At 42.3% G+C, this 17379-nt stretch overlaps 1 protein-coding gene across 4 annotated transcripts in view; it reads right to left on the bottom strand.

Annotated features, from left to right (window-relative positions):
* The window catches only part of KNTC1 (kinetochore associated 1), an 88246-nt gene extending 79355 nt beyond the window's left edge, over window positions 1-8891 (bottom strand). For 2 of the 4 annotated variants that reach the window (XR_014519477.1, XM_083476634.1), the window contains exons 1-6: window positions 7794-7914; window positions 3997-4117; window positions 3404-3519; window positions 2556-2628; window positions 2125-2202; window positions 353-387 (exon numbers count right to left, since the gene is read on the bottom strand). Coding sequence is in view for 3 of the 4 variants with exons in the window: in XM_083476634.1 (XP_083332760.1) it covers window positions 353-387; window positions 2125-2202; window positions 2556-2628; window positions 3404-3519; window positions 3997-4117; window positions 7794-7889 (519 nt within the window). In the remaining variant the exon portion in view is untranslated. Of the gene's footprint in view, window positions 1-352; window positions 388-2124; window positions 2203-2555; window positions 2629-3403; window positions 3520-3996; window positions 4118-7793; window positions 7919-8812 lie in introns of those variants that run through there. The other 2 variants (XM_083476635.1, XM_083476637.1) reach the window with 2 other exon arrangements.
* Between the last annotated feature and the right edge of the window lie 8488 nt (window positions 8892-17379).

Genomic DNA, 17379 nt, shown 5'->3' with positions numbered 1-17379 from the left:
ATCAGGGTCAGAAATATCAACCTTGAATCTGGCAGCTATCCTTATAAGAATGTTAGCAAAGCTCTATGAAATCTCTTCAGCTTCCTGGAACAGGGGAAGGTCTCTCCTTCCATCAATAGAGTGATGCATCGTCCTGTTCCTGAGGTAAGTGGAAAGAATAACTTACTCTGCTTAATCTCCATCACAGAAGAGCAGTGGATTACAAATGTGATATATTAATTCATTTTTAATGTGGCAATTAACATTTTGCATCCCTAGTAGATCCGTACACACACCCAGTACTATGAATCACAACCAAACTATTTCAAAAACCAAAACACAATATATAAGATATATGAATGCTCCCACTTGCCTTCTTTGCAGAATTGAAGTCCAGCTTGTCAATTGCTGCATAAACATAAAATGTGTGTTGAGAAAAGCAACATTACATATCTATTTTTTAAAAGTATTTTCTATTGAGCTGTTGTAGTCACAGATTCAGAAGGCAGATTTGATTTCTGTAAACTCTTTACTGATCACACATTTATTTATTAATGTATACTTCAGGAAAATTTGCAGCTGCAGTAGCTTACTACAATAACTTATAGTATACATAGATAAAGAAAGAGTCTTGGAAGCAGTTTAAGACTAACAGCTTAGTGTAATTTAAGCTTCCATGGACTAGTGTCTGTGCATCAATGAAATCTAATACCATGATATATCAGTCTTTGAAAAAGTCTCATTACAGTGGTACCTACAGTTCCGAATGGGATCCGTTCCGGAGCCCCGGCCGTATCCTAAAAACTTCATAACTGGAGGCACCCTTCTGCGCACGCAAGCGGAGCGATGGAGCACTTCAGTGCCTGGGGTGAAACCCAGAAGTATATACTTCCGGTTTGCCACAGCCATAACCCGAAGATTCCATAACCTGGAGGTTACGCAACACGAGATACCACTGTATACTTTTTCCTTGCTGGTTATAATACTATTGCAGCACAACCCTAACCATGTTTACTCAGAAGTAATTCCTAGTGAATTCAATGCAGCTTCCTCTCAGGAAAAGAGGTTAGGATTGCAGCCGGATAACTCATCTACTCCTCTGAATTTTATCTAATAATTAAGCAATAAATATTGATACGGTTATTTAAAATAAAGATAGACAATAACATTCAGTTTTTGTAAATCTGCATGATCAAGAATATAAAACAAAACACTTTGGCTAGATATATGTTGAACAAAGAAAGAAAAATATTGTCATAAATACTGGATTTAGAACAGACCAAAGGCAAAATCCACCACTACCACCAGCACAGATCAGTTCATACAATCCAGACTAGAGCATGACACAAGTATGCTTACAAGGCAGGTAACTCCAGATGACTCAATGACCACATTCATATGCAAAATTAATCCACAATTTAAAACTACATGCAAGAGTTGAAACAAAACTGAACAACCCACCTGCACACACCTCCCTCTGTCTCTCTCTCTCTCTCTCTCTCTCTCTCTCTCTCTCACACACACACACACACACACAATTCTCCTCTGAAAAGATTGTGAGGATTTGGTAGCATTTAATTTCACTTTCACAAAATCCCAGATTATAACTGTGAAGAAACCAAAAATCTCAGTTTACATCAAACTCTGGTTAGTTTCAAAATAAGCCAACATCAAGCCATGGATTATGAAGACAACTTGTTAAACTAACCAGTTAGTTGCAAACTACAATCTCTGGTTAATACACCACAACAAGCTGTGATACTGAGAAAGCAACACTAAATGTTCCTGAAGTCCTGCTCAAGGTCATGCGAAAAGTATCCTGCATTCATTTATAAATATTACAATTGCAGCAGTTGTGTGGTTATTGTTGGCTCTCTAAAGCAAACATATTGAAATTGGTCTGCATTGAATACTACAAACCAATAAAGATTATCAAAGCCAGTGCAATTCAATTAATACACATAATCAATTACCACTTAAACAAAATCTCTTGCTCCTGCAGTATTAAGATGTTGGTGCTCAGCACATTACAAACCTGAGATTCTAATCATTACAGAAAGCAGAAAGAAAAACTCCATCTCTTACTACATGTTTCCATGCAATGATGCACAATTAGGCTTTAGATCTAAAACAACATTGTCCTACCTTCCTGAGTTTTGGCAAATGGGAGGTGCGTAATGCAGAAGAAGCCACTGTTTGTGAGAATAAATGCATGGTAGGTTCCTATCAAAATAACCAAAGACAAGGTAAATATCAAGAAGTTTTCCCAGGAAGGGTTATCAAATTGTGTCCATGTGATCTTCAAGTAAAGGAACTGCCACCTGGCATCTCCAAACATGAGCAAATAAAGGAAGAAAACTTGGTTTACACCAAGGTAATTGAAATCAAAGTAAATAAAAATAATCAAGGGTGCACAAGTTGAAATATGATGAAAATTCACAGAATCAAGTTCAAATCAGCATCATATAAGTATCCTGTATCAGGCAGAATTCTGTGGCATTACATTTCCTCCCCTCCCCCACTCAACCTGAGCTTACAAGAGAAAAACCTGAGCTTATTCAGAAAAAATATCGTACCTGTATCTCCATTATCTTTTTCTAGAATAAGATTCAGATAAGTCCTGTCATTTGAAGATCTTTGAACCAACATCTAAACACATTTTTAATTTGAAAAGGGTTAATAGAATGAGTTTCAAAAAAGCAATGTAATTTACACCACATATTAATTTAATCCTACTCAAATCATAAATTTTGTAAATTACATTAGTATCTATTATAGTTTAAAATCAGTCAGCACATCAACAGCAGAAATTCACCAGGATACCAAAACTAAAGTTCAATTGTTGAATATATGCTTCACACCCGTAAGTCCCACAGTTCAAATACCAGCATCTCTAGTGAAATAGACCTCTGATAGCAAAGCAGGAAATTCAACCGATTTGATAACACTGGACTATTGATGTAACTGGGCTGGAATGGTTCAGAAGTAACACTGAACTATGGTTTAGTATTACATGCCAAGCCTCTTATCTACTATGGTTACTTGCTATGTTTGAATCCAGACAAACTATGGTTAGTACTAACTATGGTTTAGGGAGAAAGCCAACTTCAAACAATAGTTTACAATCCTACCTTATTTCCCTAAACTATATTTAACCCTAACCACAGTTCTTGGATAAAATGAGTAACTACAGTTAGCTGAAAATATAAGCAAAAGCTTGCAATCTCTTCCTTGCAATCAGCAAAAGGAGGAAAAGGAAGGGGGCCATAAGTGAGCCAAAGCTCACCTAGGTTTATCCCCAGGGTTTAGTGTCACATATCAATGCAACCAGTATGAGGCAACTTTTTAGAAACTCATATATTTAAGAATGTCTGAGGCAGCTGCATATAGTTATATAGAAGCAAAAAAGAAATAAGCTACATACATTAGTTAACAAGGTTTGCTTTGTTGATACATGAATCAGATGTAGGTTTCCACTTCTCTCCCCAATCACAAGAAACTGTGCTTCTTGACACAATCCAACAACCTCCACCTCAGTCTCTAAAAGGTTTTAAAAAGAAGTATTCAGATACCACAACGGGTGACTATATTCAGAAATGACGATGTATTATTATTACATAACGAGATGCAGTGAATTTTTGCCTCATACACTCCTCTGCTGTGGGAAATACTAGATAGTTATTACTGTCTTAACAACTCATAGGTCAAAAGATGGCAAAATTATTTTGACAAACTTTTAAAAATTTGGGCTATGTGTCTATAATATACTAACATTAATACTGAGAGCCACTGCCCTGATCAAGTGATTTTATAAGGGCATGACAGCACCAGGCTGATCTGTTTCCTTCAAAGGGGAAAGAGTTCCTGTGTTCAGGATTTCAAAACCATATCACAGAACATGCAAAACTCCAGATCAGAGCACAGATTTTAATTAAGAAAACAAACTGAGGTACACTACGTTGAAAGTTCCAAGTATTCAATTTATGGCTGCTTCAAGATACAAAATGGTAAACTCACCAAACTGAAGAAACATCTTAAGAGACTGGCAAATATTATCAAGCACCACCACTGTTCTGTCAGCCACCAACACACATCCATCACGGGAGGAACAGCCATATAACTTTGGGTTAGACAAAACCTGACCAATAAAAGAAAGCATCTGAACATAAACAGAATTTATTTACAAATACAAACAGATAAGCAGTCTGTCCAGATTAAATTGTGTGTTGTAACTTTCTGTGTGTATCTAGCACAAAATCTAGCATCTGACTGGACTGATGTCTTGTCTCGGTCGTGGACTGGATGAGAGCCAAGAACAGGGTGGATTTGATTTAAATAAAATCTATTTAAATCACAATTTAAATCACTAGTCAGTAAGACTTGATTTAAATCACTATTTTACAGAAAGGCTCATTCTTGCTGGTATAATCTTAATATTTACAACCAGATGAATGTTTCATTTTTGGAATAATAAATTTTCATAGTGGTTTTTAGTTATATAAAAAATTACTGATTTGGTTATACTATTAGAAATACATAGACCGATAATTATGAAATTATTGTGAGGTTTAATAACTTCATATTTGGACAACTTTTCTGCTGTACTTTATTGGAAGGAGGGGGAAAAACCAATTTCCTTAATAACAAATCATTTATTTAACTAAAATGACAACATAGCATATGTATCCATGTTTGTTAACTGATGTGGTTAAACAATTTTTTTTAAAAAAAAACTTAGACCTTACACACAAATGTAATGGAATCTAAAAGGGGCTATATCTCCCAGCAGCCCTGGCTTTGGAGAGGCTGGCCTTTCTTTTTCTAGAGTGCGGGGGGGGGGGGGAGATACAGGTGGTAGGCCTAGGCTGGAACAGGCTTGCAGAATGAACAGCTGGAAAGCTGGAAAAGGGGAGCAAAGGATTGGAGCAGAGAAGTTCAGAGATTCCTGCTGCAGGACTGAAGTTCCAGGTACCGTATTTTTCGCCCTATAGGACGCAGTTTTTCCCCTCCAAAAATGAAGGGGAAATCTGGGTGCGTCCTATGGGGCGAATGCAGGCTTTCGCTGAAGCCAGGAGAGCGAGAGGGGTCGGTGCGCACCGACCCCTCTCGCTCTCCAGGCTTCAGGAAGCTCTGCGCAACCCTCGGGAGACTGGCTCCGAGGGTTGCGCAGAGCTGCCTGCAGTCCCCCGCTCAGCACAGCTCTGCGCGGCCGTCGGGAGCGGGGCACTAAGTCCCGCCCCGCTCCGGATGGCGGCGCAGAGCTGCCTACAGTCCCGGGATCAGCGCAGCTCTGCGCGGCCACCGGGAGCCGGGGGCAAAGCCCCGCCCCGCTCGGCGGCGCAGAGCTGCCTGCCGTCCCGGGACTGCAGGCAGATCTGCGCCGCCATCCGGAGCGGGGCGCTAAGTCCCGCCCCGCTCCAGATGGTGGCGCGGAGGTGCCTGCCGTCCCGGGATTAGTGCACTTCTCCCCATCGCCAGCCCCACAAGCTCGGGGGACAGCGGGGAGGCAGAGCGTGCCTTCCCACTGTTCCCCGACCTGGTTCTTCCAGCCCCGCACCTGGGGGGGGGAATTTTTTTCCCCTTTATTTCCCCCCCCAAAAAACTAGGTGCGTCCTATGGGGCGCAAAATACGGTAGACTTTATTGTTTGGACAATGTCAGGCAAGCTCTGGGAAGAAGGACCTGGAACCAGTGAACTCTTATTAGTTGTCTGGCAAGCAATTCAAAGTCTCACCAAGGACTTACAGATCCCAGTTACTATTTCCGCCACCACCCTCCCCCTCTTTGGATTTGCTTTGGATTCAGGTGTGTATTCTGTACAGTTAAGTGTTGGTGCGGTTGTTGGAACCCAGTGGGACTGGGAAGAGGTTGCCAGCCCTGAAGAGCCTCCAGCACTTGCCTCAAGTCTGAGTTGCACAATCATTACACAAAGATCCCAAGATTTGTGGAGTATTCTGCTCACAAGGTTTGCACTTTCATTTTTACTGCTTCACACTTAGCTACTTGTGCAGATCTATTCCACTATTCATTGAACCTCTTGGAACTCAGCATTTAAGAGGTAAGGGGTTGATTCTGTGAATATGAATTTGCAAAGGAACAATGGGATTAAGGTTTTTTCCTCAACTCTGTATGTTTATTTTATAACATTTTTCCTGTGAAGAAAAGGCATGTCATCTCTGCAGACACAAATTCACACTTTTGAGAACTGCAAAAACAAGCATATGTGATAATATCTTCTCATTAGAAAAACTGCCCCAAATAATCTTACAGAGACCTCTGGAAGAGCATGGCATTGTGAATGGATTAATGGAATTCATTTATCAAAAAATTAAAATAAATCCTTATTTTCTGATGAACAGCCTTTGGACTACAGTGGTACCTCTGGTTAAGAACTTAATTCGTTCTGGAGGTCTGTTCTTAACCTGAGGTACCACTTGAGCTAATGGGGCCTCCTGCTGCCACCGCGCCGCAGGAGCACGATTTCTGTTCTCATCCTGAAGCAAAGTTCATAACCTGAGGTACTATTTCTGGGTTAGTGGAGTCTGTAACCTGAAGCGTATGTAACCCGAGGTACCACTGTATAATGTAACTTAAATAGAAAACTATCTGTAGAAAGATTTTCCCTCCAAAAGCATTTTATTTTTAAAAATCCAATTTAAATCAAAAAATCAATTTAAATTTTAAAAAAATCAATTTTTTAATTATTATTTTAAAAATCATTGATTTTTATCCACCCTGGCCAAGAAATTGAAGCCCAATCCATGTAAGACAGGGGCACTGTTAATGGATGCTTCCCTAGACAAGACAAATGGGAGGTTGCCTGCTCTTGATTGGGTTACTCTCCCTCTGAAAGAGTAGGTACCTAGATTGGGTGTACTTCTGGATCCATTACTGTTACTTGAGGCTCAGGTGGCCTTGGTGGCATGGCATGGCTCAGCTACACCCCATCTGGATAGCCGCCCTAACTTCTGTTGTCTACGCTCTGGCAACCCCCAGGTTAGATTACTGCAGTGCGTTATATGTGCGGCTGCCTCTGAAAATGGTTTGGAAACTTCAGCTAGTACAGAATGCAAGTCAAGTTGCTCACCTAGGCAAGACATTGTGAGCACATAACACCAATCATAGCCCAACTGCACTGGCTACTAAATAATTTCCAATTCAACGTGCTGCTCTTGACATATAAGGCTCAGGACCCCAATACCTCAATGCCTCTTCCCATTTGAACCAATCTAGACCCTGGGATCATCATCTGAGGCCCTTCTTCATGTGCCCCCTCACGGGAGGCCCAGAGGGTGGCAACACAAGAACAGGCATTTTCAGTGGTGGTTCCCTGGTTGTGGAACAAGGAGGCTCACCTTACGTAATCAATATATATAATTAGGTGTCTTCACTCCATAGGACGCACACACATTTCCCCTTCATTTTTGAAGGGGAAAAAGTGCGTCCTATAGAGCGAAAAATACGCTAATTGTTTGATTTTGTGTTTTTAATGTACGTATTATGTATTTGGTGCTAGCTGCCCTGAGCCCAGTCTTGGCCGGGGTATAAATAAAATTTATTATTTATTACTATTTATTATTTATTATAATAATGTGGCCCTCTGGAAGATCTAGATGCTGACCAGATACTACAGCCCATAATGCCACAGTAGTTTAACCTAAGTTATAGTCCCATTTCAACTGACAGGACAAATCATAGTCAGTGGCACCTTTGAAACATCCGTCAACATGATTTTTAGTTCAGTTTTAAAGTTATTCATTATACAGGTCTTTACATAGTCTTCTCTTGCAGTGATGCCACAAAAAGAAATTCTACCTTTTCAGAAGCGGTGACTTTAAGCAGTGTGTTAATATGATACAGGGCACCACTCCCTGTATCATCCCCACCCAACAGCTCCACAGTATCCCACATGGCCCTGGAGAAAATCAGAAGAGAAAAACTAATGAGCAACATAGACCAGCAAAGTAATGATTTGAACCTTTGTATTAAGACAAAATAACCATGCTGTGTTTTTAAGCAATGTCCCCACAGGCAAAAATTTGAAATGCATTTACTGTATTTAGCTGGTAGAAATGTAGCAGAATAAGCTTTCCCTGTTGTGTGCGACTTTTATAAGAGAATAAACGGGGGGGGGGCGAGTTTAACTTTTAAAAATGATTATACTTCTTAAAATATATACTTTAAAAGTACAAGATTAAACATATCAAATGTACCACCAGTATTAGAGGCACGACCTGGGTTTTTCCTAGTATTCAATAAAATGTCTCCAGTTCTCAATAAGAGAATACCACACACATTAAAGAAGACAAAACTAACTAGTCAATTTAGCAGAAACATCAACACCATGAAACTCATTTTCCCATTCTTCTATTTTAGGAATATATCCTGCCTCCAATATACAAACATCACTCTATACAGTTTTTCTAACTAATAAAAATATCATAAATAGCATTAAATCCTAAGGCTCTTTACACACTAATTTATGTATATTGGCTGTGAGAGACAGTAATAGAGAGTTCAAAACTTTAGGTTTTTCATATACAAATACAGTAGCTACTCCTCTGGAAAAATATAACTGCACTTAAATCTATTAAAATATTTTATCTATTAAAATGTATTTTTAATATGTTTGTTTTAGCTTCTTTTTTTAAAACAAGCCAGCCTGGAGAGTCCTGTGTTAGTCACACGGGCCCCCATTTGACATTTCCCTGCGTCATGGGAGAGACGGCCGCCTGCTTCCCGCCGGGCTCCGAGCAGCCCGAAATCCCACAGGAGAAGCCCAGCCGCCCGCCCTCCAGCCCCACTCGAGCCTCCCCCGCCCAAGCCACGCGCACCTCGCCCCGCCGCCGCCGCCGCCGCCGCCGCCTCAGACGCTCAAATTGGCGCGCGCGCTCCTCCGCGGCAGTCGGCTACGGGGCACCTCGAGGGTCAAACATAGTCAGCGCACAGGGGGCGGGGCTGCTGGGAAACCCCGCCCGGCCACTAGAGATAGGAACGGCAAGAGAGATGTCTGGAAGCAGACTGCTTGGCTCCTTAGAGCTGCCGCCCCTCTTGGAAGAGCGGGGGAGTGGAGAGGGGTCTGCGGAGACCCCGCGGTCGCTCCCCGAGAGGAGTGCGCAGCTTCCTCCCTTCTGGCCTTGGTTCCAGAAGAAACGGGGCCGCTACTGTGCGCCCCTGAGCGCACCCATTTTTTTTATTTCATAGGATTCACACACCACTTGAAGGGGGGGGGGGGAGCCTCAAAGTGGTTTACCAAAAGAAAGACGAAGGAAAGTTAGAAAAATTCACAACCCTATTATAAAACATACAAATACTAAAACAAAATAAAAGTTAGACTTGTCTAAACAATAATATTTTTGACAATAATATTTATTAGTTTTCAATAGACATAACAACAAAGAAACCAACAAAAAAGAATATACAACCACACAACAACATAGCAACAACAACAGTATAGAAATTAAAAAAAATTAAAAAAAATTAACAGACTTGACATACCTAAACAGAAAATAAAAAATCAATTAATTAATTAAAATCCATTTTCAGAAACATTTTAGTTGACTTCCTCTAATCTCCTCCATCTGAATTTCCTCTTAAATTGAATGTAGCAGTTTCCAATATCATTATTTCATAAATCAATATTACAATAATATTTTTGGCAGGCACCAAAAAATAATAAAGCGAAGGTGCCTGCTAGATCTCAATGGTGTTATGTACTGAAGTTCTCACCCTGGGCCAGCAGGGGGATACTGTAGATAGTTTTCACTCAGACTTCCGGGTTAGCGCCTCTGGCAATGGCGGATTTCCTCTGATTGGGAGGAATCCGCTCCGTGGAAACTAGGGTCTGAACCGCCACGGTGAGGCGGAGACCCATCAAAAACCGCAGGCGGGAGAAGCCTGTGGATGTGGGATTCAGCTGGCACCTTTGCACCCCCTCCACTCGCGGGGAAACCCTGTTTTGGGGATCCGGAGTGACATGGGGTGAGTGGCGCGGTGCTTTGAATCGACTGCTTCTTTCACGAAGTGAAGCCGCATTGCTGTTGCCGGAGAGCGCTGACTTTTTCCTGTGGACAATTGGACTTTAAACAACTACCCGTGAGTAGAACGGAAAATTGGACTTTGAAATTTCTTAATTAGGCACCGAAAGCGGGAAGGTCTAAACAGGAAGTCCGCCTTCTGTTTTTTGTAGATAGATTGAAGCAAAGACACGGCAAGCTAGAGTTCAGAAAGTTGTTTGTAAAGGACTAAATTTTCATCATTTAAAACTACTGAACCCCCCTTGGAAGGAGGAGAAGAGGGGGGAATCTTTTTTAGACTGTTTAAACCTGCAGAAGAGAGAGTAAAGAAAGGTAGTTTTCCACCATCTTTAACCTGGGAGCGGGGTGTCAAGACAGACGTTTTGGAGAAGCCCATTGACTATGGACAAACGTCTTTGACAGATAGTTAAAAGAACAGAAACATATTGATTCCATTGTTCCCTTTCACTTTTAAAAGGAAGAAAATATTGACAAAATATCCGAAAAAGGAAAACTTTGTTGCTTAAAAAAAAAAGGAAAAAAAGATGGATACAAATAGAAATTGTCTCCCCTATAGGGAGCTTGTGAAACTGTTATTAAAGTCGAACTGGGGAGTTTTGCAGCTGTAAAAGATTAAGATCGTGGGACCAGACTTCGACCCTGAACAAGAATGTGCTCAGAGGCTCTGGTACTTGCCTTTTGCAAGACAAGTGCATTATTGGAACAGTTACAGTGGTGCCTCGCAAGACGAAAAGAATCCGTTCTGTGATTCTCTTCGTCTAGCGGTTTTTTCGTCTTGTGAAGCAAGCCCATTGACGGATTAGCGCTATTAGCGGCTTTTAGCGGCTTATCTGCTGATCGGATCAGCTGATAAGCGGCTTAGAGGCTTAGAAAAAGGGGAGGGGAGGAAAGAAAATCAGCAGGAACTCGCAAGACATTGTCGTCTTGCGAAGCAAGCCCATAGGAAGTTCGTTTTGCGAAGCACCTCCAAAACGGAAAACTCTTTCGTCTAGCGAGTTTTCCGTCTTGCGAGGCATTCGTCTTGCGGGGCACCACTGTACATGAGAAAATGGATTTAATGACAGTTGCGATAGGAAATTTTGGACAGGCAGTGGGTACCTATATAGAACCCACTCAGGAATCAACCCAGGAATGTGCTTTGACAGATGAGATGAGGGAGGAGGTTGTTGCTGGACCTCGGGTGGCAGAGATGGAGGGAGCTGTGGCCCAGCAGGAACATGAGTCGTTGGATTTGATGAATGAACCTGGAAAAAGTCAGATTTGGAGAGACGGAGATCTGCTTGGTTTGAAGATGTTTTGCAGAGATGTTTTGATTTTTCAAGTCTGGCTTTAGGCCAGGGGGAGCTTGGAGTTGTGGGGGCCCCTAATTTTGGAGGGGCCTTGAAACATGCTTTTAAATACCACATGGATTTCAGTGTTGACTATGGAAAAGGGGCTGACTTGTCAAGAAGGGACAAAAATATTGTCAAGTTGGAGTCTCCCAGAGTGAAAGGAGCACAAGACAAAGTAAAGTACAGGTATAAACATGAAGAAGACCTGTGGAAGGGACATGGAAAAGACTTAAGAGCCTCGGATATAAGGTCACCAGGTTGATGGACTAGATGGATGGGATAGAAAGGACTGACAAAACCCGAGACCAGGAGAAGAGACGATGGATGAAGATTGGAATAAAGTTTTAAAAATTTATTTAGAAAAGTATCGCAAAATCAATGAGTATCAGAAAAATGTTGGAATGAAATTAATTGGCTTTAGCAGAAATGTTAAAAATAAATATGTAAGAATATGTTATGGTTAAAAGAAATTGGTATAAATAAGATTTAAGTTTTAAGTTTTTTTATGGTAAGATAAGGTTAAAATAGATCAAGGTAATTTAATGACAGAATATTGTGAAAGGTGGAAAGGATTTGCTGAGATAATTAACAACTAGAATACAAAAAAGGGAGGTGTGAGGAGGCCGATGAAATAAGTTAATGAAAGTTAAGGATTTGGGAATATTGGATTTGTTTTTAAATTTGTTGTACATTTTTGTTTCTTGACTGTGTTGCATTGTGTGTTTTGTTTTTTTCTTTTTGATTTTGGTTTGTATTGATTTGTATTGTTTAATGGTTAATTTTATCTATTCTTTTCTTTCTTTTTCTCTCTTTTGTATTTTTTCCTTCTTTTTTCTTTGTAATTTTAAAATGCTCAATAAATATCTAATAAAAAATATAGTTTTCACTCAGGTCTGCATATGCAAATAAGGGATCGAAAGTGACGTTCAGTGATTGGATAGTTACAGAAAGTTGCTACAGTAACGTTGTACTGGAGCTCTATATAATCAGGCTGGCTGAACCCTTCAGTTCAGTTCTGTTCTGACCTGTGAATAAACAAAAGCTGTTTGAAGAATCACTGTGTTGTCTGATACCCACATCTTAACAAATAGGCAGGAAGCTCCAAAGTCCAGGTGCTTCCACACTGAATGACTGAGTTCTTACAAATATGGAACAGGTATATGGTACCTGCAGTAGTCCCAATTCTGGTGATCAAAGCAGTCGAGTGGGCACATGTGGAGTAGGGCAATCTTGCAGGTGAAGTGGTCCCAAGTTATTGAAGGCTTTATATGCCAAACTGTTTTAAAGTCTTTTTATCCTCAACAACCCTGCAAAGTACGGTAGACCACAGTACAGTTTAAACAAAACATTAAAAAGACCAGCACTAGGACCTTCAAGACTAACAAATTTATTATGGCATAAGTTTTGGGGTGCTAAGGTCTACTTAATCACGTGCATAATTCTTGGTAATTCATGAAAGCTTATGGAATAATACATTTACTAGCCTCTAAAGTGCCCATTTGGCTATTGTTTCATGTCCACTGTGACCCACGGTGAATTGATAGAAAGTATGCACCCATTACCATCCCTGAAATCTACGGAAGATGGGCTAATAATAATAATAATAATAATAATGGCCATTTGGTGGGAGGAATAATAAGCTTCAGCTTTGGAAGGCCTAGTGTGTGCGATCACAGCATTTGGGGTTGGACTAGATGACCCTTGGGTTCCTTCTATGATGCTTCATTCTCCTCTCCAGTTCAATCTTCTAAACTCTGACTGAATAAGCAGGATAGATCCCTGGGTTTCTGCCATTGACTTGTGGTTCTTCCTGCCAAATTGCTTTTAAGCCCATTAAAGTTGAATGATTAGAGATCCTTTCCTGCCACTTCCGAGTCACCTTCAATGGTAGCCCCACACAGAGTGCATGGTAGTAGTCCAAGCTGGAGATAACGCTTCACCGTGCTGCCCTCTTTCAGTTCTATGCGGTGAATGCAGACTATGACAAGCTGAAAAAAGGAGCGCCCAGATATCTGAAGAGCAAATGAATGTGGGAGCTAGAGTTTGGGTCTTTGGGTTTGATGCTTTTGTAACTGGATCTGTAATGGCTTTTACTCAAATACAATAAATGCCTCCACGCCAGCCCTGGAATCACGGCTTCACTTGTGCCTCTTCTGCCCTTTGTCCCAGCCTCTGAAGCTCAGTGGTTTAGACTCGGCATGTCCAACTTCAAATAAGCTGCAATCTACTACCCAGTATAAAAAAATTGGCAGTGATCTACCCATAGTCATTGGAGGGACAAGGAGCGTGCGTGGAAGGAGGTGGCTAACTGGAGGGGGGAGTTTAAATGGGGGGAGAGGAAAGAGAGGCAAAAGTTCTCTCTCTGATGAGCCAGTCGGCTTCTCTCTCCCCTGCCCGTGATGTCCTGTGACGGGGAGCCGCTCAGAGTTGCTCCGGAGCCCCAGCAGCGCTCGCGGGTGACACCCAGAACCGGAGGAGGGCAGAGGCAGCGAAAGGCGCAGGCGGTGTCGTCATATCAAGTGTGACGTTGCATGGAAGCAATATTCTTTCCTTAAACGTTTGTGCGTCATATCAAGTGTGACGTTGCATGGAAGCAATATTCTTTCCTTAAACGTTTGTGCGTTTGCACAGAAAAAAAAGCTGTTGTTAATTTAAAAAAAACAACCAAACAATGTCTCACACTTCTCTCTCTCTCTCTCTCTCTCTCTCTCTCTCTCTCTCTCTTTGTGTGTGTGTTTTGGTGCCTTGTTTTGTTTTAGTGTGTTGTCATTTTTTAAAATGTGATATTGCTTGGGGCACTGGAAGCTTAGCCATACCAAGTGAAATGCCAGGTCATTTAAAAATAAAAAAAATTCTCAAAACCTTGGAACTATTCCTTCTGTAATTGTTTCCCCCCTCTCTCTGTAAATTAGGGTTTTTTCAGGGGGATGGACAGGAGAACATCTGGAATAGCATGTGGGATGTAGGGAAGAAGGCGCGCTGATGTAATAATAATAGTATTAATAATAATGTTATTATTTATATATTATTTATATCCCGCCCATCTGGCTGGGTTTCCCCAGCTGCTCTGGATGGCTTACAGCATATATAAAACATAGTAAAATATCAAACATTAGAAAGTTCCCGATACAGGTGTTATAAGAATTTCTGTAGCCTTTTTAGGCCCTTTTCACGTGTAGGAAGAGCATTGCGCCCGGGGAGGGAAGAAGGAGTCAACAGACACCGAAGGAATAATCCAGAGAAATAGCTATTTATTCTGCCTTGGGGTAACAGAAGGAGCAAGCATGATAACTCACAAGCAAGCACAAGTTTTACAGCCATTGCACCCAGCATATATTCCCTTCAGGCCCCTTGCCCCCTTCTCCCCCTCCTCAGGAGCCCTGCCTCATGAGTTTCCCTGAGCATGAATAGAAACTCCGGTCTTGGGACTCCTGGCGCCCTTCCCAGGAAAAAGGGGGCTGAGAAGCCAGTGTGTCCAAGATTGGTTGCAACTGGGTAAGATAAGACTCAGTTCTCAGGCCTGCTTCTGCTTGGCATTGACAGAGCCATTCATTAGCTTTTGAAGCTTTCTTGCACTGATAAAAGAACGTTTTGCTTATGCAGCAGCATCTGTGAGAAAAGCTAAATGAGAAGGTAGTTTGAAGTCTTGAGGCCTGGTGGGGGGGGTGACTACATAGACCTAGGTGGGGTAACCTGTCCCCTTCATTTCAAGGTCTCAAATATAGAATAATTATTCATAAATGCACACATATCGAAATATATGAACCATGTGCCTGACATGGTATGGGAGAGCAATCCTGAAACCATTTCAACTCTCCCCATGACCTCAAATATTCCTCTGCAAGTAAGGGAGGCAAATGGAGAAAGCCTTCCCATTGTCTTTTTACTTGCAAGTCCTGTCTTAAGGATGTATTTGTGTATGAATAGGGTGAGCCTGTGACCTGGACTCAGGAACTGAAGTATTAACCATCACAGAAGAATGGCCAGGCTGCTGAGGTAATGCAATCAGTGATCATTATTGGGTATTCTGGCAGAAAGGATGTATGTATGATTTTGGGGGGGGGGGGTCTTGGGCTACAGGGTGGGCAATTTCAAAAGTCTATATAAGGGCTTGTGCCCCATTGTTTGGGGTTCTCCCTCCTGTGTGTGGTGAGTGGGGACCCTGTTGCAACAGTTCCTTTAATAAAGATCAGGCTTACTAGTTGCTTTGCTTCTCAATATACAGTGGTACCTTGGTTTACGAACTTAATCCATTCCGGAAGTCCGTTCTTAAACCAAAGCGTTCTTAAACCAAGGTGTGCTTTCCCATAGCGGCAGGGGACTAAATTTACACAATGGAACACACTCAACAGGAAGCGAAACATGTTCTGCTTCCAAGGCAAAGTTCACAAACCATAACACCTACTTCCAGGTTTGCAGCGCTCTTAATCCAAGTTGTTCATAAACTAACTAAGCTGTTCTTAAACCAAGGTACCACTGTGTTCTGGTTGGCCTGTGTTTTCTCCTACTGATAGAGAACCCACTTAAGGACTCTATACGGGCTCCGGAATACTGTACCCCATAAGGGAAAGGGAGCAGCTGTAGTATGGAAAGAAGAGCTGGTGGCAGCAGCAGAGCTAGACACTCGGGCACCCGGAGTGGCACATGTGCACCTGGGGGGGGGGGTGCCAATCCCCCCAGGGGGTGCTTGGCACGGCAGCAATCTGCCCCGGGGAGATTTTGTCTACCCCCCCCCCCGGGATGACACCTGGGGTGGTTCGCCCGCCCCAGCCCCCCTTCCTATGCCCCTGGCTGGTGGGGCTAATACTTGATCCCCTCAGGCTGCATCACACATTGGTTGGGAATAACACCGTCAGCCCATTTTCCTTTATATTGTCACAAGCCACCGAATCTCTGAGTGGTGTGAGATTCCAGGGGTTTCAGGCACCTACGCAAGGTCTAAGTTTCCTTTTGGAAGAGTACCCCATCCGTATGCTCCAATATCCCTGCTGTATATCCTTTGATGACAAAATAAAGGACTCCCATTCACAGTAGTACATGCACACAGTGATTTCTCTCCATTTCTCTCCATTAGACAACCTATGCTGGGTTCCCAGTGCCATAATAAAGCAAGGAAACCCCACTTTCTGGAATATATGAACTCACCAAAAATTAGCCAGAAAAATGATTTTATTTGTTTCCAAAAGGTGGTGATCCAGGGATGGAGGAGAGGGGACCTGACTCATGGCAGAAGGAGCAGGGAGGCCATAATCCTCAAGATGTACCACCACATACGGTACTCAGGATTAGGGTTGTCATATTTTGAAAACAATGTCTGGGTGAAAATCAGCTAAACGTCCGGGGAAATCTGGCAATTGTTGTCGGCAGTGTTGGTGTCAGGGAACTGCCATCGGAGGGACAGGTGGTGGAAGGGCTCACGGAGGTTGGGAGAGACCCAGCAGCGGAAGCAGGAACCAGCAGAGGGAGAGGTGGGTCTCTGAGGGAAAGCGAGCGGGAGGGATGGCTCAGGGACACTTCCAGCGAGAACAGTGGGGAGGTTTCTGGACCTCCCATAGGGAGACCCACTCCTCGCCGGAAACTGTCACGCCGTGAGTCCAGAAGACGTGTTTCCGCTAAGGAGCTTTTATGTTGGAAGCGATTCCGAAAGCAGCCACTGTCGGAATCTGCGAGTGACTAGAGGAGCCATGTTTGAGGGGCTCCGTCACAGACAGAGGTTTGTGGACTTGAACCAACTCTGAGGGACTACGATTTTACGCACAAGCAGCTCATCATCCCATCACAGTTGGTTTTCCTGATTTCCCTCAAAATAGCTAAAAAATGTCCAATTTATTTGGAATTTTGCAAAACAAAACAAAACAAACCAACACAATTTTTCTGTCTAGATTTTCACTTTTTGAAATATGGCAGCCCTACTCAGGATACCCCTCCCAATTTCCCAAACAGGTGCTAGCAGCTATGACAAAGGGGCCAGACTAGGTGTTATCAGAAGGAAATGAGACCAAGGAAGAAGAAATAAAGATGTTGAGGGAGGCC

The sequence above is a fragment of the Podarcis liolepis genome (genome assembly GCF_965112155.1).
Source record: "Podarcis liolepis genome assembly, chromosome: 15".
NCBI classification, from domain to species: Eukaryota; Metazoa; Chordata; class Lepidosauria; order Squamata; family Lacertidae; genus Podarcis; species Podarcis liolepis.
Note: the sequence above shows the minus strand (reverse complement) of the source record. Positions and strands in the feature narration are given on the sequence as shown.